At 47.0% G+C, this 27,800-nt stretch overlaps 1 protein-coding gene across 1 annotated transcript; it reads right to left on the bottom strand.

Moving 5' to 3' along the window:
• Positions 1-885: 885 nt before the first annotated feature.
• Positions 886-27,412, bottom strand: GMPS (guanine monophosphate synthase). The gene is made up of 16 exons (XM_083868520.1): positions 27,296-27,412; positions 22,003-22,184; positions 18,246-18,360; positions 17,052-17,149; positions 16,003-16,106; positions 15,213-15,406; positions 14,521-14,686; positions 12,350-12,501; positions 11,431-11,604; positions 10,555-10,660; positions 9,669-9,784; positions 8,671-8,796; positions 7,476-7,591; positions 6,032-6,162; positions 3,562-3,734; positions 886-1,446 (listed from the first exon to the last, which is right to left on the bottom strand). Exons 1-16 carry the CDS (start codon positions 27,320-27,322, stop codon positions 1,345-1,347), a joined length of 2,082 nt encoding a protein of 693 aa, XP_083724646.1. The 5' UTR covers positions 27,323-27,412; the 3' UTR covers positions 886-1,344.
• Between the last annotated feature and the right edge of the window lie 388 nt (positions 27,413-27,800).

The raw sequence follows: 27,800 nt of genomic DNA, 5'->3' as shown, positions 1-27,800 counted from the left end.
AACAGCCCTCAGTGGCACAGGCAGGAAGAAAAAAAAAATAAAATCACATTGACAGCATTGGGCCATTTCCCGGGAGCAGAGATTTCCAAAGGCCATTTCCAGAACGTGTGGGCAGGGAATGTCAAACGTGTGCCACAGAAAATACAGAACAAACATTTGCAACATTATTCCAGTTCACAAATCCAGGCGAGGGCAGAGAGGAGCCACAGCCATGAAACACTCCATGTTACTGAACACTTCAAGGCAAGTATTTTATACCCCAGAACACTACGGTGACCTCGCAGCTGAACAAAACACAACTGCTCAAACTGAACAACCAGGGCTAAGAGGGTCTGGATGCACATTCCAGTTGCCCCAGGGGGTACAAACAGGCCCCCAGGTCACAATCCAGCTCTTCCTGCCAGGGACAGCATTCCCAGGTGGATGGAAATGGCTTTGCCTCAAAACATCAGAGATCTCCTGGCCAGTAACCAATTATTGCTTCACTACAAACAGGACAGGAGTGCCAGGAGGGGCTGCAGGGCTGGGGGGCTCACCCCGACCCAGAACTCCACACTAACACCTAGAAATGATCTTACAGATGGAGATAAGCACAACACACCCCTAAAAACTCCTGTCAGAGCCAAGCTGCAGGAAATAAAACTGTCATCAAGGGCAGCTCTGGGGACACACAGCAGCTTTCCCAGCTGCCACCCCAGAGGGACCTGGGGGGCACTGAGAGGAGCTGGGGGGCTCTGCTGTGCCCCAGCAGGGACAGACACACGGACACAGCAGTGCCAGCAGAGCCCAGCACTGCCCACCCTCACTGCCACAGCAGGGTCCAGGGGGCACAGAACACAAGGGGCAACTCACAGCCAAACTCCACGACTCGACAGCACCCACTGCTCCATTTGGCAAAATATTTATTCATAATATAAACCCGTCCCAAAGCGGTTGGTCACAAAGAACGATCTCCTCCGACACGTCCGGGGCTGTAACGACGCTCTTGGGTAGAAGTAAATAAACTGTCTCTTCCTGACACAGAGTACAAAACCCAAAGAGACAGGGGAAATGACAGGTGACAGGACACGGGGAGGGGGACAGGGGGGCACTGGAGAGACAAAGGCAAAGCAGAGGGGCCTGGCCTGGCAGCGCTGCCACCGTCATTTACCCGTAGAGTCCTCAGCCCCGCGCCGCTCTCGTCCCCAGCACAGCTCTCAGCTCTGCAGGATTGATGCTCCAGGAGAGGGATCTGATGCCATGTAGCAGCTCCAGTCACTCTTTTCACAGTACTGCATGTCAACACTGGGAATGGTTTCTGATATGGTTTAGACTGCACACAGTACTTGGATAGGGAACAGTTAGTTACTCCCACTCCGTCGTTCCTGGTGGTTTTGATGTCAAGTCGTACATCACCCGAGAGATGCCAGGGATCTTCTTGATCTCTGCCACCATCTTCAGCACGACCTGGGGTGGAGGGGAGACAGGAGAGCAGGGGAAAAAAAAAAAAAAGGTGTGTGAAACAGAGTGCTCAGAGCAGCCCTGCTGGACACCAGAGCCTGCTGCAGCCAGCACATTGTCCCCAGGCACTAAATAAAACCTCTGCTTTCCAGTTAGGGTTATCTTCCAGAGCTCACAATTCATCCATGCTAGCAGGAATATTCCAGGGGAGAATGTTATGACCCTCAGAAGTTCAGCTTCTCCTTAAAAATCCTCCAGTTCCCAATTTACATGACATGCTGTTTATAGTGAAAGCACAAATTAACAGTGCTGCTCTGTACAGAAAAACATTATTATCTGCCCCATAAACATGATTATTCTCTATAACTTCTATTATTCAGTCACCACACCAGTACCTAGCCTTAAAATGATCATTTTTCATTTTGAAGAATGCAAGGTTTTTTGTTTGGAGGTGGGTTTTGTGGTATTTGGTTATTTTTAAACACAAACACTGAGCTCAAATGAATCCTCATTTTATACAGTGGGACAGTTCACATGGCAACCTGAATTTTCTTTTCATGGACAGGCTGCCTTGAAGCAGAGGACTTCAATTATATACAATTACTGAACAATGCTCATATGCTCTTAAAGTGGGTTTAAAATAAAAGGTCAATCCTATTCCTACAGTGCATTCCCAGAGGGACAAAGCACTTGACTGGACATGGATAAAGTTTCCCATTAAAAAAAAAATAAAAAAAGCTTGAACCTGACTCCAAAGTCCTTTTAGTGACCTAAAGAGCAAACAGGACACTGAGATGTTCAATTGCAAGTTCCAGTAAGAGCAGAAGTGCCAAACAAAGGGAATCCCTAATGCCAGGAAATTTCCAATTACTGATGCAAAAATTAATAATTCCCAATCCCAGGAATGGCTGAGGTATTCTTGCTCCTTTAATTTGGGTCATTTTGGCTCAGCTCTGCTGAAAACCCTTCAAGTTTGTCACACCCATCTGCCAGCCCCTCATTTTGTTCATTTTTTTCCCCCAAAAAACACCACAAAATCCTTTCTAATGATTATTTATGAAAGAGTGTCTTGGGTTGCAATGTATAACCAAAAGCATGTATTCTAGTTGAAGAGGTGTTTTTTCTTTTAACTCCAGGGAGGACTTGACTGGACTGCTCCCAACACCCTGACCAACAGGGGTCAGGAGTGTTCTGACTCTGGCAGGGTTTCTAGATTTTTTTTTTTTTGATTGTTTGCTTTATAACATTTGTATTTTTTAATATTCCTAGTTAGGAACTGTTCTTCCTCTTCCCAAATCTTTGCCTGAAAACTCCTCTTAATTGCAAAATCATAATAATTTAGAGGGAGGACAATTTACATCCACTACTCCAGAGGAAGCTCCAGCTTTCCCTGGCACACACCTGTCCCTTCCAAACCAAGACAAGAGAAGGGAAAAAATAATAATAAAAAAAAAAGGCAAGAAAATCCAAATGAAGGCAGTGAGGAGGGTGAGAGGAAAGCTGGAAGGAGCACAGGCTGAGTGAGTGGAGCAGTGCTGTAATTCTCTAGGGGAATGGTTTCTCCCTTCTGACCCCCTGGAGTTTCTTACCACTTAGAGTGACCCTTCCTCCCTTCTCTGACCCCCCTGGCTGAGGTCCAGCTATCTCTTCTCTGAGCAGGGGGGTATAAACTGCACTGGTTCCCAATGAAGCTGTGGCTGCCCCATCCCTGGAAGGGTCCAAGGCCAGGCTGGACAGGCCTTGGAGCAGCCTGGGATAAGTGCAAGGTGTCCCCAGGGCCTGGAATAGATGATCCCTAATGTCCCTTCCAACCCAAACCATTCTGAAATTCTATAAATTGCCACTTGAGATGCTCCTCAGCCTTTGCAGGCACACAGAAAAATCCCAGCTGTGTTATCCCTGCAATTCACTGTGAATCAATTGAATGCCTCCCCTTCCTTTGTTCTCTCTCCTTCCCCCCTGGAATTTCAAAGAATAAACACCTGGGACAAGGGTCTCTTCTGAGATATCTCACCTCGTCCTTGGTATAATTCTCTCCAAATCCTCCTAATAACTGAGCTATCTAAAACCCCCAGAAAGAGGGCAGGAGAGTGAATTATACACAGAGCAGTCAGCCCTCACCTCCTCTGGCACCTCAGTGCCCGGCGTGGCCGCCACGCCCGTCATGAAGTCGCTGGTGATGAAGGGCCTGATGACCACAGACCTCTGGCAGGAGGGCTGCTTCTGCAGGGGGTCCCGGTCAAAATGCAGCGGGGTCAGGATGATTGGCATCTGGCTGATCTTCCCAGCATAGCCTGCAGCACACAGGGATACACACAGGGGGTTAGCTGGAGTGATACCGACACCAGGGGCATTGGTGGCTTGGGAGGGATGAGCTGGAATGGACTGGACAGAGATGGGGAATAAAGGAGGGATTTATTGAAAGGTGTCCAGGATTCATCTTGGGCAGGACAACAGCCTGGCCAGAGTTACACCCAGGGTGGACCCCAAATGGACAAGAAATAGACCCAAAATGGACAAAAAACAGACCCCAAAATGGACAAAAAACGGACCCCAAACAGACAAAAAACGGACTCCAAAATGGACAAAAAAATTGACCCCAAAATGGACAAAAAAAATGGACCCCAAATGGACAAAAAAACCAGACCCCAAATGGACAAAAAACCAGACCCAAAATGGACAAAAAAAACCAGACCCAAAATGGACAAAAAAACGAACCCAAAATGGTCACAAGATTCTACATTTTTATAAGTTATGGTCCATTTTCATTTTGGGGTTTAATTGTCCTATTACAGCTTCAGGTTGTGAGGTCCCAATCCCTCTTGTTCCTCCCTCCAGCCCACCCTTGTTTGTGCTTTTGGGGCTGAGAGTTGTCCTTGGTGTGCAGCAGGAAAAGGATTTGTTTTGTGTCCCTGCTGTGTGCAGAGCTGAGTGACACTGACTGTGAGCTCAGAACTCACCCCTGGGCACCACAGAACCTGAAACACATCAAAACTCAAACTTAAGGCATCAACACGAGCTCTGCACAATTCCTGCCTGTGCTTCCAGCTCTGAAGCAGGAGCTGCTCCCACATCCCTGTGGGATCTGCTCCCTCTGGTGCCACAGCAGTGGAGCAGCTCTGCAGCTGCACAGCAGCACTGGGGGCACTGGGAGGGCACTGGGCAGGCCCTGGCACTGGCTCCCAATGAAGCTGTGGCTGCCCCATCCCTGGAAGGGTCCAAGGCCAGACTGGACAGGCCTTGGAGCAGCCTGGGATAAGTGCAAGGTGTCCCCAGGGCCTGGAATAGATGATCCCTAATGTCCCTTCCAACCCAAACCATTCTGAAATTCTATAAATTGCCACTTGAGATGCTCCTCAGCCTTTGCAGGCACACAGAAAAATCCCAGCTGTGTTATCCCTGCAATTCACTGTGAATCAATTGAAGAGCCACTTTCCTTCCCACATAACACAAAACCATGGGGGTTCTATCAGTGCCTATATCAAGCCAAATAAAGAGATGCTCCCAAATTAATCTTTGAAATATTCTTTGAACGGTGTTTGAAACACTGAGGAGAAAGCTCTCCAATATCCCTGGCTGGTGGTGGGCAGGGAACTCCAGACAAGGACATTCCACTGAATTTTCACCATCTCCTCCTGAAAGGCAAAGCACAGCTTCCCAATTTCCCCGTTTCAATGAGCTAAAAGTCCAAAATGCAGGTGTGTGTGGAGCCCAGGCTGCTCAGGCTCTCTCCCTCTGCCAGCCCCGGCCTGAGCTGCTGCTCAGGGAGTTTGTTTTGTTTTTTTTTTTTTTCACTAAACCACAACTCCAGGCTTTATTTTTAGGAGCAATTCATTCACACAAAGCCAAAGTGTCACCAGAAGTTAGCAAGACACAGCTACAGCTTTACCAACACAGCCAACAGTGTTATCTCAGCCTTTGGAGGCCAATTCTGTACAGATCCTGCTCACGCAGCTCTGCAAACTCAACATGGAGCCTCAAAGACAAGGATTTGATTTATACAGGCAGGGCTGATGCAGTGCTTCCCACACAGATCACATCTCCAAAAGGTAATTCAGTAAAAAACTGAAGAGGCTGAAGCCCAGAACTACTTATTGCCAGGCTCTGCCTGTGTGGCACATCCAGGGGACTCCTGGCTCTGCAGGGTTGGGGTTGCAGCTTTGACTTCAAGTTCAGAGATCTGAAAGCACCAAGGCTGTGAGCATCACCCTCCATGAGAAACTTTGCATCTGGGCTTTCCCCAAACCCAACAGTGTTTAAAAACTATGTCAAGTTTCTTCACCTCAGACAAACACTGAGCTCAGCAGAGAGAAGGGATTTGGGTGACTGACAGCACTTTTTTTGCACAAGTCTGCAGTGAAGCACCACAGCTTTGAGCTTCAGGATGTGTTATAAGTCAGTCCCCCAAAATCCCCTCAAATTAATTCCTGGCCTTTAGCCATCAGCTTCCACAACTCTTCACAGTCATTCCACTAACTGATCACTTTTTTTTGGAGATATCTGCCTGCAGATTTTGACAGCACCCCTCTGACTGGTTTTGCAGGGATCAGGAAACAGGAGGGTGACCCCTGGGATGAGGTGGAGCACCTACCAGACTCCCTGAGAATGTTGTGAGCCTCGAAGTCAGCCTGACGTAAAGTGCTGAGGACTCCTGTGGTCAGGAAGGTGGGGGTGACATCCGTGGGGGGCTCCTTGACAGGGGGGCCAAACACATACACCACTCTGCAACACACAGAACAAACCAGACTCCTCAAACCTGCTGCTTTCAAAGGGTCACAGCCAGAAAACAGGGCTGGGAAACAGCACCACCTTTGATTTCACTCACAATTTTTAACAGGAAGCCACCAAACCCCTCATTAAATGCTACACCTTATTGTTAACAAAAGATTTTCAGCACTAATTGCGATTTATAAATCTACAGAAGGACATCTGCAACAAAACATCTTCTGAATTCAGAGCAGCCACATCAGTTTGATGTTTTTAATCTCGTTCCTGGTGTTTCAGATGCTGCAGAAGAAGAAGCAGAGTGTGAGTGGAGTCACCACGAGGTGCTCCCAGCAGCTCTCTGAGTCTGCAGACACGAGCCAGGAGCACTTGTCTCAAACCCAAAGCACACAGATATACCAGTTCACACTGTGGATTTCTGGTGGGAACACCAAGCCCTGTGAGCACAGCTGGGCAGGAGACCAGCCATGGCAGTGCCCTCCTCAGAGTCCCTGAACAGCAGTGGAGCCTCAAAAACCCCAGGGACAGCAGAGCTCCCCGAGCTGTGGGATGTGCAGGAGGGCAGGTGTTAAACCCAGCAGAGCTCCAAGAAATCAGCAGTGCTCTAAAGCCAGGAAATGGCTTTTATTTTCATTTCTTAACATACTCTGGAACTGCACAGGCAATCCTGATTTCTGCCTCCTTTTGTCCCCTCTTGCACTTCATTTAAACAGGTATCTTGCAATTCCAGGTCTCACCTTTCAGAGTCAAAGCTCTGTCAGTAGGTGTCACTTTATGTGAGAAAATCAAGTTTTGCTATAAGCAGTTCTAAGCGGTTTTGGCAGAAATCCCACAGCCAGTCAAGGAGGGCATAATTCTCCAGAGCTCATTTCATGTCTAAGCACCTTCAGCTGCTGGAAAAAAAGTGATGGACTGGAGTAGGTAGAAAATGTATCCTCAGAGAGCTCAATTAAGATCAAACTGCCCAGCTTCGGAGCTGTCCCTGTGCCAGGAGACCTGACAGCCTCACACAAATCCCTTCCTGACACAAACTGCAGCACAGCTCAGCACCAGCCTGGAGTCTTGCAGAAGAGATTTGCATAAATTATAGTGGATGCTGCCTAATCCCAGGATATAGGCCAGCAACTTCTTTTCAAGCTGGAAATAAATCCATATTTGGATTTATTGTGTGTTTGTGACCTCTGCACGACACACCTGTCCAACAAATAAAAACATTACACCCCGGATTAAATAAACAGGGAAATCTTTGCACCTGCTAAACTCCCACACACGAACTGGATGATGAAAAATGGAGGTAAATCAACCCTCACCTGTTGATGTTGTGGCACATGCGTGGTATGAGCCTGGCAAGGAACATCAGGGACTCCCAGTGGGGAGCATCTTTACTGGAGATGCCACAGACATAGCTGTAGGAGCGACAGTCACCCTGGGGAACAGAAACATCCACACTGAACATCAGCTGTGCTGCCAAGGCCACTCACAGCTCCCTCCTGCCCATCCTGCAGCTGACAGGACCACCAGCACTGAGCTGGTGACACCAGTGAGAGGGTGAGAAAACACAGAGCCAGATGAGAGAGAGCTGGAAAAGGAAATATTCCCACTGGGAGGACTCGTCCACAGTGGCCAGTGTTGGTGTTCTGGTGACAAGGCACAGGAATTTGATGACACTGCAGCCTGAAGCAGCAACCAAAGCTGACTGCAGCATCATGCAGCTGTTAAAATAAAATATGAGGAGGAATTCAGCACACAGTGCAGAGAAAGGTGATTTACAGCAGGGAAATGTCAGAGTTACTGCACACAGCTCCAGGAGTGCCAGCTCTGCTCCTGCCCCTGCTCTGTGTCTGTGCCCACAGGGAGGGGAAGGGAAAATGCTGGAACCCTGAAAATCTCAGCCTTTCTAAGCTGAGAGGTGCTGACCCTCAAGCAAGCACCACATTTAACTTCAAGTCTTAGAAAGAGCTTCCAAGATTGTGTGATAGCACCAGAGTTGTGAGTGTGTAATTTAAATAGTGTTGTGTGATCTCACAAGGTGAAAAACTTAGATTGAAGATTTTAATATACAGTAATGTGTGTGAATCAAGATAGAAGATTTAAAGCATTGTCTAAGTCCTTCTTCTTCCTAAGTTTAGGTAGTTTTCTGTAATTAGGTAAAAATGGCCTGCATTGAGGGCTTCATGTGGTCATTATTGAGTCAAACCCATAAATAATATAGGTGTCATCTTGTTATTAAGTATTTGGTACTTAAATAACCTTAGAGGCACTCCTTTTTACCTCATTTCTCTAACTCACTAGTCAGAGCTCACAGCTCATCACTGTATATAAATAAAACCCAATAAACATCCCAGTCCAAACTCAAAATCTACATTATTCACCCTAACCTCAGCAGGAAAAAAGAACCCAGAACTATAACAGGAAAGGAGCTGAGCTGCTGCACAGAGCCCAGTGCTCCTCCTCCCTTCCCAAGGAGCAGCAGAGCTCCCAGCACAGCCCCAGAGCAGCCTGTACCTGCACTCCCACAGTCTTGATGGGCAGCAAGAAGGCATTCAGTGAATGTAGGCTTGTGATCTGCATCAGCTTCTCCTGGTCCTCCTCACTCGTGCACGCCTTCACCCTCTGCAGCAAAGTGTGAGGCTGGAGAAGGAGGCAGAAATTGGAGTTAAATAAAGCTCCCAGGCCCTCAAACAGAAGTTGCACGGCACAAATAAAGTTGTTATTTTAATAACTGTTTGTTTAGTCTATATTTACCCCTTGGAACTATTGGAAGATACCTCTCATCTGACAATTAAACATTAGCAAAAACACTTTTCTGTGATTACACTGCATTTATACTCTCCAAGGCCATAGGGGAAGCTCTTTTCCTGGGCTCATTTTCTCCTTCACAAAGCTGCATTTGCAGTTTTATGACACCACAATTCCATATGTTTTAAAGGCAAGGCAGATGGAAATCCCTGCCCTTCAGGACTTACCAAAAAGGTTCTGGAAGTGGTTTTGAACTCACACCTCAGAGCAGAGCCCTCTAATGACTGACAGCCACCACAGAGGTCAGCACAGTCAGGAGATGTGCCAGTCAAACATCACCCATTCAAAATCCCACGTTTTGGATTCCACGTTTTGGATTCCATGGCCAGCACTAGTTTCTGGATCCTGCACTTGCATTTACACACCCAGGGAGTTTTGGGTGTGCAAACCTAGAATGTCACAACTCTTTCAAGGGAGGGAGGATCTTTTCCTGACACTGTGTGATCTCATCTGCACAAAGTTTACCTAAAACAGACTCTGTTTATTATTTGAAAGGTAAATGAAGTTGCATTTTCCAGAAATGGTTCAACCCTTGCACCAGTCACAGCACTAAAAATTCCACTGAGCAGCTTCAACAGAGCTGTCCTTGGAGGCAGCATTCCTTAAAAAGAACAAACCAGTCCTTTTAACCTTTTAGCAGACTAAACCTCGCTGCAGGTCACTACAGAGCCAGCACTCAAAACCCAGATTTGGAATTTCCTCACCTTCTTCACACTGGCAGAAAAATCTGCCACTATTTTCAAGATGTTGTTTGTTTCTGGGAAGTCTTTGCACACGTAAGGCTCTTCAGCACAGATCACTCTGATTGCCAGGCCAGGCCCTGCAAAGCAACAGTGAACAAATATTATATAAAATAAAAGTGTGTGTGTGTCTGTATATATATATAAAGGTGTATATTTGTATATAAAGGTGCATATAGATACAAAGGTATATACATAAAGGTGCATATATATATAAAGGTGTATATATATAAAAAGTATATTAAGGTATGTATATATGTATATAAAGGTGCATATAGATACAAAGTGTATGTATATATATAAAAGTGTGTATATATATATACAGTATATATATATATTAAGGTGTGTATATATAAAATATATATATAAAAAAGGTATATATAAGGTGTATATATTTACATAAAAAGGTGTTCCACACCTGCTGGTGTGGAACACTGAGTCACTGACTATTCTGCCATTGTATCCAGGTTTCAGTTGTCTTAACACCCTCAAGGAAAAAACCAAACCAACCCACAATTATTGACTTTGCTCTTTTCTAGTAGAGAACTCGTGTTGGAACTGTTGAGCATTTACTTTCAAGACAGCAAATGCCCCTTGGAAAGGCAGAGCCAGGTCAGATCCACGTCAAACTCACTGACAGCTCCTCCTTTGGCTTCTCCCACCAAATCCAAACAAAGGCTCCATTATAAGGCATTATGTATATTTATCAAGCTGCTCTCTCCACTCATCTTTTCCTGCTGTGTTTAAGTGAAAACCTAAATCGATTTTTTTCTGTGTTTAAAGCTCAGTTTTATGCTGCAGTGATTGTGGATCTGCTGAAGAACCCTGCTGTGATGCACCAGCTCCACACCTGGGAAGGGATGCCTGGAAACCAGCTCCTCAGGAAGACCAAGCTCTCTTCCCAGCACTCTCACTTCATCTTTGTGGAAATCTTTCAGTGGTTCTATTACTTTACCCTAAAAAAGGAAAAAAAAAAGACAATTTACACTCCAGCTCACATATCCAATCAAAAAGCCTCAAATGTTTAGGCTCTGGCATCCAAACTGGCCTGACCTCACAGCACCAGTGCCAAGGATTCCATAAACACTGGAGAGAAATTCCATGTGAATGTGGGCTTTGTAGAACAGCTGCAGGACAGAGGGTGAGACCAGGAAATCCCGGTTTGTGCCAGAAGAATCCATGGCTGCAGCAGAGCAGACAGAGCTGGCTCTGCCTGGATGAATTCAGACCTTTCTTGTGCCTGCTGGATGTTCAAAGCAAACCCAAAGCCTTGAAAACACCTTGTGCAGGGATCAGAATCAGAAATGGGGCTCATCAGTTCTCTCCTGTGGGGGGCAATCCACACATTGGTGGGTGAGGTCTCTGCCCTGTGCTGGTTCTTTCTCACAATATAACACAGTCAGAGAACTCAGCATCCCAGTGCCAGAAAATCCAATCAGGCACTGCCCCACCTTTGCTTCATTAAAGAGTATTCTCTTTATATTTCTTTTGTATTATACAAAGGGAATATTTGATATTCTTTATATATTATTCTTTATGTATTATATAAAGAGAATATTTTATATTCTCTTTACATTTCTGGACTACAGATAAACAGACTCTTGGCAACCAAAGAAATGGAATAAATGACACATTACAACAGACTCTCAGAGCCCCACCAGTGCCATCACCCCATCAGAGGAGAGTTTTTGGGTGCAGTTTGTGGCAGCCCCTGCCTGTCCTTTACCTCCTCGCGCAGTTTGCGGATCAGCTCGGTGTCGTTGTGGTGGGTTTTGATCACCTCAGCCTTGCCACTGGCCACCAGGGAAGCACTCTCGATCAGGTCAGGCCTCAGGGTGCCCTGGGCAAGGAAAACCTCCTCGGGTTTCAGGTTCATCTCCCCGATGACCTCGTTGGCAACCTGCAGGGTGGGCAGAGAAGGGAGGGGTTGTGGCGGTTTTGGGGCTGTCAGGGGTCTCAGGAGGAGGGAACTGTCTGACCCCTGACAGGAGCTGGAAAAGCACAACCAGCAAATAGCTGATGATGTCCCACCCTGAGCTTTTTCAGCCTTCTGGAGGTTTGGATTTTTGTAGTGGAGCTTCTCACAGATTTTCATGTGAACAAAGTGGTGTTTTGGAAACTGTTCTTGCTGTTTTCATATTCCTCTCTTGAGGAGGGTCAATTGATGGACTTTTAATTTAACCAGTAAGGTTGGAGAGGTGTCAACCTCATCCTCTAATCCCAGCTCATTGTCCAAAATCTATATAAATGGAAGTAAGAAAATAAACTTCCCTCTTTTACCCTGACTGCAATGTCATTCTTTTCACATCCTATAACAACAACAATGTCACAGTCCCACTGCTCAAACACTCCTGCAACCCCATCTTCTGTTGAACAGAAAATGGGAAAAAATATCTCCACATCTACAAAAATATCAAAAATATCTCCAGGAACATCAGCACCTGTTAAAGATTTTCCCTGTCACTTGCCAAAGGCTTCTGGGGCCACCCCCAGCTCACACAAGCCCTATGTATCAGTACATTTAATTTACAGTACATTGAATTTACTGTTTAATCAGTACATGAAACCAGTTTAATTTTACTTAAAAGGTGTACCCAGGAATCACAATATTCAAAAACTTCAACCAAGCAACAAATAAACGTTACCTTAACAAAGGTGTCACCGATAATTTTTCTCTTTTCCTCAGGACTTGTGGTCATGTTTAAGGTCTTGCTGATTCTTTTCCGTGGAGTCCTGTCCTCATCTGAGATGGGCAGAGTTGTTGTGCCATTGTAGAATGAATGGGCTGCATTCACCACTGCAGGAAATCACAGAGAATTGGGGTTTTTTTTTTACAAAATCAGAGATTTTTATGCAGGTTTAAAAAAATAAAACTTTCACTTTATTCCTTAAAAAAGCCCAAACCAAAAAATAAAAATAATTTCCTTTGACTATCAACTGCATTGACTAGGGCTGCTCAATACCTCAAAAATTAATTTTAACAAGAGACTTTTTATTTCTCTTATTAACCTATTACTTTTTCCACGCTGTGAGATGAGGCAGCCACATGCCACTCCACTTCTTGCTTTCCCTCTTAGATTAGAATTTCCTTGCTTTAAATAGTTTACAGGACAGTATTTCCCCAAGGCCCTTCTGCAACCAGAATTAAATGCTGCACTATTTACTCATGCTACATTATACCTCTTAATTTAGAGAGGCTCCCAAGCCAGAGATCAGCTGGGAGGCTTCTCTGGCATCTTTTACCAGCACTGAACTCCACGACCTACAGAAGGAGCATTTGCAGCAAAGGGATTCCCTCAATTTGCTCCTCTGGCTGCCTGCCAGAGCCCAGGTTTATTGCTCCAGAGAGGAAAAGAATAAGACATGGATTTTTCACTTAAAGAAAAAAATCAAAATAAATTTAGAAAAATGTGTTTAGGATGAAGCTGAGGACACAGCACTGCACTGTGCCCAGTCTCACACTGCCTGAGCAGAGCACAGAGAAACCCTGGACAAGGCTCAGAGCCCCAGAAGAGGCAGATGTTGCTCAGTAATCACCAGGCAGGAACAGAGCAGCTCGTGCTGGTGGCACAAACTTGGTCTTCTCTATCCTCCTCATATTTGAGGTACAAAAAAACCCCTCTGAGCCTTCCCATCAGACACATCTGGGCACTTTCTGCTCTCTCAGTTAATTCATTCACAGAATTAAAAAGGTTGGAAAAGACCTTCCAGATCACTGAGCCCAACCTTTGACCAATCCACACCTTGTTCTCACAGAGTCACTCCAAAACCATTAAAATGCACCTCTTTCAAAGCAAGAAAAAATGCCTTGATAGTCATTTTTTGACAGTAGCATTCAATCACTCAAATGAGCCCACAGTTGACAATGAAAGAGACTCAGGAGAAGAAATGAAGCCCAGAGTGTTAATCGAGGTACTGGAGAAAATGGAAATTCAGTGAGTTGTGCAGCAGCTGAAGAGGATCTCTGTGACCAAGGCACAAACCCCCTGCTCTGCTGAAGACACCAACATCTGAAGAGATGGGGCAGCTCACTGTACACTCCAATCAAGCGAACAAGTGCTCACATTTCAGGTTTAAATTCTGTGAAAGGGTTCAGGTGGTTCCACATCACCTGTTGGATCCCTGGGCACTGAGAATTCCAGACTCTCTGTGCTGACAGGCACTGACCCCCAAGCAAACACTGCATTGACCTGAGGCCCTGGAAAAGGCTCCCAAAATTGAGTGACAGCCCTGGGATTGTGGGTGTGGGGTTTGGATAGAAGTGTGTGATAGCACATGGTGGAAAATTTAAGAGTTTAAGGTTTTAGAATACAGTAATATATAGAGAGTAAGATGGAGGTTTTAGGGTGGAAGCTAAGTCCTTTTTCACCTTGTTCTTCATGGGTCTGGGTGGAATTTTGTAATTGGATAGAAAAGTCCTCATTGTGGGACAGGGGTGGTTGGTTATTGGGTTAAAAGTAAAAATAATTTAGGTCCATTTCTTAATTGGACAGTTTGTGCTTAAAAGGCCTTGGAGAGAGAGAGACAGAGGCGATTTTTTAGTTTGCTATCCAGAAGTACTGCAGCACTCATAGTTTATGAGACTGTAATGTAGATAAGAATTAATAAACATCTGAGTCAGAACACAAAACAACATCTCAAGCATTTAACCCTGACTCTGGCAAAAAGAAGAATATAAAAGAAACAATCACTGATGTGGCCTCAGTACCAGAATCTGTGAACAACAAACCAACAAAACCCAACCCTATGGACAAATTCTGAGAAAACCCCCATAACCCATGGCTGGTGTGAGGAACAGAGAAGGGGAATGGGGTACCTTTCACCTGGATTCCCAGCTTCTTGAGGGCCTCCTCCACGGCCTGGCTCTCCCTCTTGCGCATGAAGCCGTTGTCGATGTGCACGGCGATGACCTGCTCGCGGCTCAGCGCGCGGTTCAGCAGCGCCGTGCACACCGTGGAGTCCACGCCCCCGCTCAGCAGCACCTGCCACGGACAGGGGACACACAGGGGGTCAGCTGGGCAGGGAAAGGGGCAACTCACACTGCAGGAGGGAGAGCACAGCCCGGCCAAGGAGACACTCTGGGAGGTGGCAGGTCGACCCTCAGACCTGATACCTCTTCAGGGGGCTCATTACAGTATGACCATGTGTAAGGCTGTATCACAGGACCCCAAACAGGGCAATCCCCCACTTCCTAAATCACACCAGGGCAATCCCCCACTTCCCACATCACACCAGGGCAATCCCCCACTTCCCAAATCACACCAGGGCAATCCCCCACTTCCCAAATCACACCAGGGCAATCCCCCACTTCCCAAATCACACCAGGGCAATCCCCCACTTCCCAAATCACACCAGGGCAATCCCCCACTTCCCAAATCACACCAGGGCAATCCCCCACTTCCCAAATCACACCAGGGCAATCCCCCACTTCCCAAATCACACCAGGGCAATCCCCCACTTCCCAAATCAGCTGCCAGTGCTCCTGCCCCCAGCTCTCTCTGGACTCACCAGGACCTTGGAGGAGCCCACTTTCTCCTTGATGTCCTGGATGCACTGGAGCTCCCTGTTCTCCACGGTGAAGGTGCCGCTGCATCCCGCAATGTCGTACAGGAAATTCTTCAGGATCATCTTCCCGTTCACTGTAAGGCTCACCTCAGGGTGGAACTGTGCTCCATAGAGTTTTTTAGACTCGTTTGCTATGCCTGGGATAGGTGACAAAGCAATAATAAATAAATAACTGGAACTGAGTGCATGCCCAAGTCAAGCAGGAGAATCAAAGCAGCTCTTTGGGATTTGGGAACTCCAGTGCCTTCCAAACGCCAAATCCTGAGGTCCCACAGCTTCCTGTCACAATCTCTATGTGATGCTAAAGCCCTGCTTCCAGTACCTACATTACTCTTGCTCAGTTGAACATTCATGTAATATTAAATAAAATAACAAGTTAATAAAGCTTTAATAATTAAACAGTGCTTGACTTGTACTGTTAAGAGTGCACAACCCAAACTTCCCTCCCCTGCCTCAAGGGCACAGGATATTTTATTTCTGAAAAACAACGCATGCATGCTTTAAAATATTATAAACTATATATAATGTTAAGTTCAACCACATTTAAATCAGGACCACTCCTTTTAAAGTCTATTTCTTTATTACAGTGACAGCTCGACAAGCAAACACACACCAGAAATTGTTAAAAACAATTCATTTATTTGGCAATTAAATAACATTTGGCTCTAACTCATGTCTGTGATAATTCTTTACCAAACATTATCAGAATCCAAATTCAGGATAAAATAAATACCTGCTATGATGTTCCCAGACTGTGCCACCACTTTGAATCCATCAGCCACTTTATCCACGCTATCTCCATGAGTGAGGAGCACAAGCTCTTCCTTCTGAAGGCCCCTAAAGCAGGATTAAAAACTAGAATCAATTCAAGAAAGAACAAAGATTTCCCTCCCTGCCTTTCCAGGAGATGCCCTGAGGGATTCCAACAAAAGCAGATCTCAACAGACCAAGACATCTGAAATGTCTGCAGGATTTCCTCCCCAGAACAACCATCTGCAGCTCTGAGATGCCTCCCTTGGCAGCTGCCTCCTGCAAGAGGGAACCGCTCTTAATTCTGAAGGGTTTGTGGGACTCTCCTTATGAACACCCCAAAACTGAAGTTCCCTCTTGGACATAGGGATCCACCTGGAGCCAATCAGGATACTGGGAGTATTGCTTTTTATTTCAACAAAGTGCACTTTTCTTGTTCAAAACTACGTGTTTTTGGGACAATTTGGGCACATCAGTTCTGCAAGAGCCCTACAGAAGGGAGATAATAAAACTGGATCACCAGGGATGAGTGAACTGTCAGACTTTTTACAAGGAACTTGAAAGTCATTGACAAAATTATCAAGAAATCTAATCTGGTTTATAAAACATCACAAAGCAGTTTTAAAGGAAGGTAAAAGAGGAATGGGCTTGGATTTTCTGTGCCTTTTCCAAAACTGGGTGGGCACCAAAAAGTACAAGAGCAGTGCACTGCAGGAGACAGGAGCTTAACTCTAATATTCTCAGATCATGGTGCACTTACAGTGTCTCAATGAAGACTCTGAAATAAGGGGTTTATACAGTATTCCCACAAATACATCTCCTTTTTTAGAGACTTTTTTTAGGGATAACTGGAAAGTTATCCCTAAGCATTTGTTTCCATGAGTAACCTGCTTATTTGTGACCACACTTATAAAAGTTTTATTAGAAATTATCAGCTAATTTTGGTCTTTGTTTTAAAAAAAATAACCTTCCTCTCATGCAGCCAGCCTTTCCCAGGCTGCCACTGCTGTGCTAACTGCAATGTGTGTGCACCTGAAGAGGGAGCAGGTGTTGTCCAGGGTGATGCTGAACACTCCGTCCTCCCGGACGCTCTTCTTGTGCACCGTCCCTCCAAACACCTTGTTCATCATCTGCAGAGCAAAGGGACTCCTTAGAAAGCTCCTCACGACCTGCATCCCTCCCTCCCTCACCTCACCACACTCCTGCTGTTTTCCAGAGTTGTAAGAATTCCCTTCAGAATTAACCCTTGGTTTGTACCAGGCTCGTTCCCCACACACAGGGAGCAGAGCCCCACAGGCAGAGATTTGCAAAAATAAGGTTTATTCCACAGAGTACATCCCCTTCCCTCAGAAAGGGCTGCTCTGCAAACCAGCTGAGTGCCTGAGGCTATGTCAAAACCCTGAATTTATTCCCTTGGGTTTATTTTGTGACTAACCCTGGAAAGGCCAAGATGCACCAGCAGAAGTCACACACCCAAAGCAGCACAATTTCCTTCTCCCTGGAAGTTTGTTTTGCTCAGCTGGAATCTACCAGATCCCTGCAGGATCACCACTGAGTCCAAAAGTCAGTAAGGGTTATTTCTTTTTTTCTGTGAGGGAGTGTTAAGCACTCTCAAGGATCAGCCCATGCCTGAGACACTGCTCCACTTGTTGTCAGGAGAGGAGCCTTTTTCAGCACCAGCTGGGCAGAATTAATGACTGACTGACAGGTTATATTTACTCTGATAAAAACAGGGAGGGTGGTACTCAATTCACAGCACTGCAGCAAAGAAAAATCATTTGTGCAACTGATCCCAAACTGGTTTGGGTTGGAAAGGACCTTAAAGCTCATCCCATTCCACCCCAGCCATGGTCAGGGACACCTTTCACTATCCCAGGTTGATCCAAGCCCCAATGTCCAGCCTGGCCTTGGGCACTTCCAGGGATCCAGGGGCAGCCACAGCTGCTCTGTGCCAGGGCCTGCCCACCCTCCCAGGGAAAAGCTTCTCTCTAATCTCTAATCCAAATCTCAGTTTAAGGCCATGACAAGACAAGGCAGAGCCAAGAGAGGAACACAGAGCAAGCTCAGCTCAGCAGCTGAATGTTCCTCTGGCACTGCCTCTGTTTGAAAGCAGCTCCTCCAGCACTGCCCCCTCAGTTCATGCAGAAATGAGGCCCAGGAGGTGCCTGTGGACAACTCCTGGAGATGTTTCCCAACCCCCAGGACTCTGCTCTCTCCCAACAGCACCTGCATCCCATAGCAGATCCCAAGCACTGGTTTTCCTATTGTGAATATGGCTGGGTCGAACCACGGTGCATCTTCTGCATACACAGAGTTTGGTCCTCCAGAAATGATGATGGCTCTGCAGACAGAACATGAAGAAATCACTAATGCAAATGCACTGGTTACTTTGAAATCTATTTACTTTAAGCACTGGCACTGTCTCATACCACTCTTAGAGCTGACACTTTCTAACAGACATTTTAACACAGATATCATAAACATGTACCTGGATTTTTGCTGTCAAACCCAGCAGGTTTTCAGGGAGGGATTTCCCCAGTTTAAACCATCATAAAAAGGGCCTGTGTTTTAAATTTCTCATAGCCAACCATCAGCTATGAGAGAAGCAGGATGGCTGGGGCAAATGTAGAGTATTAGCACTGAGATATATATTTTTATAAATATATATATATATATACACACACACACAGAATTTATGAAGTCTGTGGCATTTGGAGGAAACCTGCAGTCAAAAAAATCCACTCCCTAACTCCTAAACCTACTGAAAAATGTTTCCTCCATCCATTCTAGTTATGCAGAGATGGCATTAACAGCAAGTTGAGAATTACAAGCACAATACACACAATTAGATAGGGTTTGGAGTCAATACTTCACACCATAAAAGAAAATTAAACCATCTCAAAGGAGAAGAGAGAGTTTTTGCAAACCATAATGATTTACAAGACCATGAACTGCAGCAGCACCAGTTGGGCAACACTCCTGGCCTGGGACTGAGCAGGGCTGTACCAACCTTGGACTCAGAACTGTTTGTTTCACAGAGAACATCAAACTCCTTCCCTGCCAGAAATGCAAAACCAAACCGGACAGAAGTTGCACAAATGGGATTAAATGTATCTAACAATTCTCCCAGCATTAGCTCCATGCAAGTAGTGACAAAACAGAGTTTTTCTGGTTCAGAGCAGCAGGAACAGGCACTGTGCTGCCCACTCCTGTCTGTGCCACCAACAGAACCACCCTGCAGGACCAAGGGCACTGCAGCCCAGCAGGGAGGAGCTGGAGGAGGCAGCATTTGTTTCCCTGCCTGCTGGGATCTCCAGGCCAGCTCTGGGTGTAGTTTTACACTGAACCATCCTGAGAGCTCCTCCCTGCTGTTCTTGCACAGACACTCCTGCTCAGCCTGGAGACACGGTGGATTTCCTCAACTTGAGCTGCTCCAAAGAGCCTGATCTCCCTCCATGGCTGCTGGAGTTAGTGCTCCAAATAACTCCATGCACAGATGCATTTGCTCCAGTGCCAGGTGTACAGAGCAATATTTAATATTAATTAGAATCACAGAGCATGGTCCTGGAGCTCTGGCAGCACTGGGGCTGTGCCCATCCCCTGGAGAGGTTATCCAGTGCCCACCACTCTCCGGGGAAGAACCTTTCCCTGATCTCCAATCCAAAAACTCCCCTGACACTGCTCCAGCTGCTCCCTTGGGTTCTAGGAAGGAATTAAATACAGCCACACCTATAGATTGAACATTCTTATGAGAAGTCAAAATAGTTATACACTGTCCTAGTCAAAAAGCAGAGCCTTAAAAACCTGGGGTTTTTCCATATCCATTGAAATTTGACATAATAAAGGGAGGTTTGCAATGTGCCCAAGTATTAAAGTTAAAAAAATGAGTTGAGGCTGAGAGAAGGATTTGCATCTTCTTAGCTGTGCAGAGGTCAGAGCCAGCACAGGATGCAGAGCTTTCCTGCAGCAGTGTCATTTCCTGCACACTTGTCTGTGTTGGTGTGAATATCCCTGTGTCTGGTTTACCCTCACCCCCTTCCCAAACAGCCTGAGCCAGCTCTGGAAAGCCCCTCTGCTTTAAACACCCAGGGGAAAGGTGTGCATTGATTCCCCAAGGTCAGGACTCCTGCCAGAGCCCAGACCAAACCCAGAGCCAGGATCTTGTGGGAAATGCTCACATTCATGTAACATTTAGGTGACACTCGTCACTAGAGTTTGTTCTGGACATTGAGGAGCTGGTTTTTTAAACACAACATGTAAATATGATTTAGCAGAATGTTGGCTCTTGCTGCCCATCCCAAACCTCAGCACAGCCCCAGGTGAAGCTCCTCAGCCCATTCCACGCAATGTGGGACCCTGACTGTTCCCAGGACATTGAATATGCACCAAACCCTGCAGTAAAACCACAAAAATCAATTTTACAGTGACCACAGTCTCCTGGGTTTGCTGACTGACCAACACTGTGGACACAGACAGGTTCTGTGGACACACACAGTTATTATTGACCAGCCTGGGTGACCTGAAACCACCACCCCAACCTTGAGGAATGACCTGTTTTAGTGAGCAGCTTTTTGCAATGACAAGTCCTGCAGGTCTAATCCCAATGCTCTGAAGAACTTTTAACTGCTCTGAAGTTCTTCCCACTGCAAACCTGCATCAGCACATAAACTATTTACTGCCTCACTAATTACCATTGATTGGAAAAATGCACTTCTGCAGCACTGTCTGATCTGTTACAGAGCACAACCAAAATCCCTTGTGAACTGTATTTCTGGATTTGTACCAAACTGACAAATCTTTGGTGATTTGTAGACTTCAGGGTATTTATTCTCCACATACAGAAGAGATGTATATCCCTAAAAAGCCTAACAAAACATGAAAAATTAATGTACAAAGCACTAAGTGAGACCTTTCTTTGCTGCAAAAAAATGAGTGGCAACGTCAGTTAGGATTTTTTTTAGCTGCTTCCCAGAAACATCTGGCACAGTATCTTCAGTATCCAAGTTAATTAAGTTTAAATTTTAAAAAAATATTAGAAAAAAAATTATATTTTAAAAAAATTAACAGGTAAAACAGCAAAATCATCTACATTTTGACAGGTTCTCAAAATGCAGCCTCTTGAATGATACTTTGGAATAGAAATTACTGAAGTGACATTAAGAAACAAGTGCACAAAAAGGCACCGAGAGAGAAGTGTACAACACAAATCTCTATTCAAGTGTCCCTGTTGGAACTCCGGAGGCTGAAAATTTCAGCCTTTCTGAGCTGAGGGGTGCTGAACCTCAGGCAGGCACCACATTTGACTTGAGGCCTTGGAACAGGCTCCTGAAATTGTGTGATAGCACTGGGGTTGTGGGTTTGTAGTTAAAGTGGTGAAAACTTAGGTTTGAGGTTTTGGTATATAGTGATGTGTGTGAGCCAAGGTGGAGGATTCAGGCCATTGCCTGGGCTCTTCTTCACCTTCTTTTCCTTCCTCTTCACTGATTTGGATAGTTTTCTCTAACTGGGTGAAGGATGTCTGTATTGCAAACCCCAAATGGTCACTATTGGGTCAACAGCATAAATAATACAGGTGTCACTTTAGTATCGGGTAATTATCTCTTAAATAGCTTTGGTAACAGTTAGAGGGTCTCTCCATTCTGTCATGTTTCTTTAACTGGCAAGTTGGAGCTGCAACTGTAAATACTGTAAATAGCTAAGATACACTAAATACTATCAATAAATGAGATGTAACAAGCAGGGCAGCAGGACATACCTCAAATGGTCCCTAATGGGTCAAAAGCATAAATAATACAGGTGTCACTTTAACATTAAAATAGCCTTGGTAAGAGTTAGAGGGTCTCTCCAGTTTGTCTTGGTTCTTTAACTGGCAAGTTGGAGCTCAGGTTTTGTGAGACTGTAAATACTGTAAACAGGTAAGATCTAATAAATACTGTAAATAAATAAGATACAATAACCACTGTCAATAAATGAGTGAACAGACCTGAAGCCCTGCTCGCGGATGGCGAAGGCCGGCGTCTCCAGCGGGAAGATCTCGGACTGCACGAAGAGCTCGCGCACGCGGCGGTCGATGACTTTGCCGTACTGCGCGCCCGCGTCCAGGATCACCACGGCGCCCTCGTAGTGGTGCTGCCCATCCTTCAGCTCCGCCCCGGCGTTTTCGGGCTGTCAATGGCAGCACCCATGTCAGAGAGTCAGTGACATCCATGGGAGAGAGCCCACCAAGTCACCTCCACCCACGGCAGGGAGCCCACCGAGTCACTGACACCCATGTCAGAGATCCTGTGGAGTCTCTGACATCCAAAGAATCACCGACACCCATGTCAGAGATCTTACAGAATCCCTGACACCCACGTCAGAGACCCCACTGAAATCACCGACCCCACAGAATCACTGACACCCATGTCAGATATCCCACAGAGTCCCCGACACCCACGTCAGAGATCCCATGAAATCACTGACACCCACAGCAGAGAGCCCACTGAGTCATTGACACCCACATCAGAGATCCCATGGAGTCCCTGGCACCCATGTCAGAGATCCCATGGAGTCCCCGGCACCCATGGAATCACTGACACCCATGCCAGAGATCCCAAGAAATCATTGACACCCATGTCAGCAATCCCACAGAAGGAATCACTGACAGCCATGGCAGAGATCCCACAGAATCCCTGACACCCACATCAGAGATCCCACAGAGTGAGTGACCCCACAGAATCCCTGACACCCACATCAGAGATCCCACAGAGTGAGTGACCCCACAGAATCACTGCCACCCATGTCAGCAATCCCACAGAGTCACTGCCACCTACTCAGCAATCCCACAGAAGGAATCACTGCCACCCACACGAGAGATCCCACAGAAGGAATCACTGCCACCCACACGAGAGATCCCACAGAAGGAATCACTGCCACCCATGTCAGCAATCCCACAGAATCCCTGACACCCACACCAGAGATCCCACAGAACCGCCAAGACTCGAGGCTGGACAAGCCCTCTGTGAGTCCAGCTGTCCACCCAAGCCCACCACTGACCCGTGCCCTCTAGTGCTGCCCCACACATTCTCAGAATCCTCCTGGGGATGGTGACCCCACCACTACCCCGGGCAGCCCCTCTGATGATTTACAAACCTTTCTGTCAGGAGATGTCTCCTGGTACCCAGCCTAAACCTCCTCTGGTTTACACTGACAGCCCATTGACTCAGCCAGATCTCTTTAACAACTAACGTGTGCCAGGCTTTGCTCATTAGCTATGCTAATTTATGATAAAAATGATTAACACCAGCCAAGGAACTCCAAAATGAACAAAAGAATCCTGAGGATTATAAGGAGCAGTGGCAAGATAAAGGCACTGGACACCAGCACACAACATCCACCCCAAGCAGATATAGAGAGGCAACATCCCCCAAAACAAACAGGGCACAAATTGGGGAAGAAAAATGCTAATGATCTAATGAAGACAGAGCTTTCCACAAGCAAGAGCTCATATATGCCCTGATCACCATCTGCAGCCTCTCCATCTTTTCCCATTTTCCAGTTCCACCCCAGCACAGCCCACCAGAACTGAGAGCCTGGGCCTTTTTCTCAGGCAAAACAGCACAAAATGAAACAAAAAAGGTTTTTTTCCCCTGTGATGCCGCCTCATATGCTGAACTTCACTTGACATTACCTCCTGGAGAGAATAAAAAGGGGAAATTGAGAACAAATGTCGCTGCTAAATGATAAAAAAAATAAAGCAACACGTTTTGAGTGCAGCATTTGAGCAGACTGCACATCAGAACAAAGCAGTGGCTCTCTCATGTCTGAACTGCTTGGCCAATTTTGGCTAAATCTGAAAGAGGGCTAAAAAACACAAGGCCAAGTTTCTTCATTAAAAAAAAATGGTGAGAAGAGGCAGCAATTCCATGGAATTCCGTATCAGAGCATCTCCAAGGGAGAATCAACAGCTCTAGCACCAAAAATTTGCTGCCTGAAGAATTTATTTCTGTTAGGGTGTTCTCCCCCTAACTTAAAGCTTACCCTGTTTCCTTGCCTGGGGCAGGAATTCACCTCAGACTGGCCACAAATGATTCTGGAGATCATCATCCTGCTGGGACACAACCACCTCCCAACAAACACACTGGGAACATCCAAAGCTCACACCAGCTGGAAGAGGTTTAATCTTAATTAAAGGACATAAGTGGGAAAAAAAAAAAAAACAAAAAACAAAACAGTGCTAAATCCCTCAAAAGCCTAAATCCAGGTTAAAATCAGGTATTTAATTTTTGTCCTTCAGCTGGCAGCCAAGCTGCCTGGTGGGGAGCTGTTAATGACTTTCAGTCCTGGGTTACACAACAAAAAGTGCTGGAAGAGAGAGCAGACCAGCAGCAAAGAGCCCTTCACACCCCCAGTGAGGCAGAGCCACAGGAACTGTCCTCCCTTCCAGGGCATGGCAGGGAATCACTTTCAGAGTGATTCTGGGCATTTTCACCTGGCAATCTCTAAATTAGCAGCTCTTGTGAGACAGACCAACATCCTTACTCTCTCCTGAGCCCATCTTGGGGAAAAAAAGCTATTCCTCACAGTGCTGTTCTTTAATTTCAAGTCTTTAATTGTTTCAGAGCAGTAGCTTGTGTCATTTAGGGACAGAGCTCTGCAGGCCCCTCAGGAAAAAGGACTGAACAGAAGTTCCTGTTGGTGTCAGCTCAGCTGGACTGATAGCCCAGCATCTACACCTGTAGCTAATAAATAAATAAATAAATCTGGTTTTCAGTGCTCCATCCAAGATGTTTTGGGCAGGCAGGTGTGGTGAATGGGGACACAGGAGTGTGAAAACAGACAGAGCCCCAAGTTACACCAGGAGGAGCTTGAGAAACCCTGTTAAAGCAGCACAAATCTGTCTGTGTCCTGAACATGCACCTCCCTCAGATCCCAGCAGAAGGAGGAGAGCAATCCAGACTCCTCTGGACTAACCAGACAAGCAGAACTGTAGGAGGGTTCAGGACTAAGAGCGCCCAACATACACCACCATAAATCACAGGCGGAAAAAGGAAAGGAAAAAAAAAAAAGGCAGAAAAGTCATCACAGGATCTGGCTTTACTTATTGAAAGGCACAGTTCCAAGGCTAGGGGTTTCAAACGCAAATTCACCGAGGGAAGCTTCATTTGCTGAAATCCAAAAGGGAACAGATGCTGTTCATGTGCAGCCAGCTCTGTGCACCACAGGAGTGCCAGCAGGGAGATTAAGAGGACACCAGACAGCCCAGCTCCTGCAGGGAGGGACAGGCTTATGGAACCAGCACCTCTTCCTGCTGGGACTGCCTCTGAGGAAAGCTCCTTTTCTCCTCACTACAGCTGGAACTAGAGCTCCTCGTCTTCTGGTCTAGTCACACAAAAATCTGGAGAACAAGCTGGTTCTGAGAGCTCCTGTGGAAGCTGCTCTGACACCTGTCCCAGGCACCAGAGCAGGACTAAAAACAGGACTGAAAACTTGTGCACACTGAGAGAAGAAAGCCTCTATTCAGCTGATTCAAACCACCCTGAACACCAGGGACATGGCACCAAGGTGCCACCTCTGGGGTCAAAACCAAGTAATTCCCAGTTCTCTGGTGAACTGAGGTGGGAGAACTGGAACCAGGCTTGGGCCACCAGCCAAGGACACCACAAATCCTGCTCCTCACATCCCTGCCTGGTGCCTTAAACTGAGTGTGCAAGTTCCTAACAGCCCATTTGTGCAGGATCAGGGGATTTTTCAGCATTTTACACACCCCCACATCCTTGCAGGTTGGTCATTAATGCGATTTATAAACCACATTTCCATCCAGACCAGGCCCATTCTGGAGCACTGGGAAGGAGCAGCAGCAGCTCCTCTCTCTGAGCTTTCACCCACACCAGTAAGTGAGGAGAAGCCTAAACCAGGAGCCTTGATCTTGCACTTTTCAAGCCAGCACAGGTTTTACAAGAGTTTAACTGTTTCCTTGTGGTATTAAAATCGAGCAGGGCTGAGAAGGCTCACTCATAATTCAATGTATAACAGGAAAGGAGCTCCCTCAAACTCAGGACCGAGATGAGAGTCCCCCAAATCATTATATCAGGGATATTTTAACAGACAGGAGCCTCATGCAGGTGTCCTGGTGCTTGCAGAAAATGCTCTAACTCTAAATGATGAGCCATGAGCTCCAATATCCCAGCTCTGGCAGGGATAACTCAGCCCCCAGGAGCAGGTAAAGGATGCTGTGACCACGGCTGGGGAAAAATGTGCCAGAAAACTTACACAGGGACGATCTGGGCACTGAAAAAACCCTTCAGAGGCACAGCAAACTCGATAAAGAGCCGGGAACAAGAGAGGAGAGGAGCTTGTGAAGGCGGCAAGGAAAAAAGCGTGTCACAAACCACAAAACTCACACAGGGACCAAACGAGTAACACTCACAAAACCGAAACACCCTCCCAGAGCCACGTTTTTTCCTAAACTAGATAAAGAAACCAGAAGAAATCTTTGATGCTGCAGCAGCTCTCAGGGCTGGGAAGTTACCATTATCAGGAGGAGCTGTGACTTCCCGCTCGGGTGTCCGAGGTGTCCCCGGGCCCACGGACACGGACACACGGACACTCGGACACTGGGACACACGGACACTGGGACACGGACACACGGACACACGGACACTCGGACACTGGGACACACGGACACTGGACACTGGGCCCTGTGACCGGACTGGGGGTGATCCGGGGACACCCCGGGCCAGCACCGGGGCTGGGGAAGCTCTGAACGAACCGAACCGCCGGGCACAGGCCGGGCACACAACCGAGAACAGCCAATTCATCAGGTAATTAATGAATTAGCGCTGCGGCCGCGGCTCGGGCCGTCCCCATTTCCCTCCCTCAGTCCCCCGTTCCCTCTCTGGGCCGTCCCCGTTTCTCTCTCCCTCAGTCACCCGTTTTTCCCCCTCAGTCTCCCGTTCCCTTTCCCGGGCCGTTCCCATCTCCCCCGCAGTCTCCCGTCCCCATTTCCCCCTCAGTCTCCCGTTCCCTCCCCATTTCTCTCCCTCAGTCTCCCATTCCCTCTCCCGGGTCATCCCCATTTCCCCCTCAGTCCCCCGTCCTCTCTCTGGGCCGTCCCCGTTTCTCTCCCTCAATCTCCCGTTCTCTCTCTGGGCCATCCCCATTTCCCCCTCAGTCCCCCGTTCCCTCTCCCAGGCCCCGCCATGTGCCCGGGCGGGCAGCACCGAGCCGAGCCGGGCCGGGCCGGGCCGGGCCAAAGCGAAGCCCAGGCCGGTCCCGCAGCCGCAGCACACACTGACCTTGGTGTCCCCGTTGCACAGGGCCATGGGGGCGGCGGGCAGAGCGAAGAAAGGGCCGCTCGGAGCCGCGGCCGATGAGCTAATGCCGCCCGCGGGAGGAGCGGGAGGAGAAGGAGAAGAGGAGGAGGAGAGCGGCGGAAGAGGAGGAGCGGCCCCGGGTCAGGGGCGGGCCGGGACACGCCGGGGACACGGGGACAGGCAGACCCGGCTCTGTTAGCGAGGTAGTGCTGCCCTAATCCTCAGCCTTCTGATGGTTGTTTACTTATTTTCCTTTGGAGTGATTCAATGCTGGAGTGGTCTGCCCAGGGAGGTGGTGGAGTCGCCATCCCTGGGTGGGTTTAAAAGGAAAATGGATGTGGCACTCAATGCTATGGTCTAGTTGAGGTGTCAGGGCTGGGTTGGACTCGATGGTTTTGAAAGTTTCTTCCAACCTGCACGTTCTGTGATTTTGTGCGATTCTGTCTCTCAAAGACTGCACACCCTCTGTGGTCTCTGTTCCAGGGCT

This window comes from Zosterops lateralis, assembly GCF_965231275.1.
Source record: "Zosterops lateralis genome assembly, chromosome: 10".
Lineage (NCBI taxonomy): Eukaryota > Metazoa > Chordata > Aves > Passeriformes > Zosteropidae > Zosterops > Zosterops lateralis.
Note: the sequence above shows the minus strand (reverse complement) of the source record. Positions and strands in the feature narration are given on the sequence as shown.

Excerpts from the sequence above, each read along its gene's own strand:
- GMPS (XM_083868520.1), bottom strand. The coding sequence starts at position 27,322 with ATGGCCCTGTGCAACGGGGACACCAAG. Across the intron at positions 17,150-18,245 it reads GGATCTGCTATGGGATGCAG|ATGATGAACAAGGTGTTTGG; the intron begins GTGCTGTTGGGA and ends TTTGCTCTGCAG. Across the intron at positions 16,107-17,051 it reads AACACCTGCTCCCTCTTCAG|GGGCCTTCAGAAGGAAGAGC; the intron begins GTGCACACACAT and ends ATCCTGCTTTAG.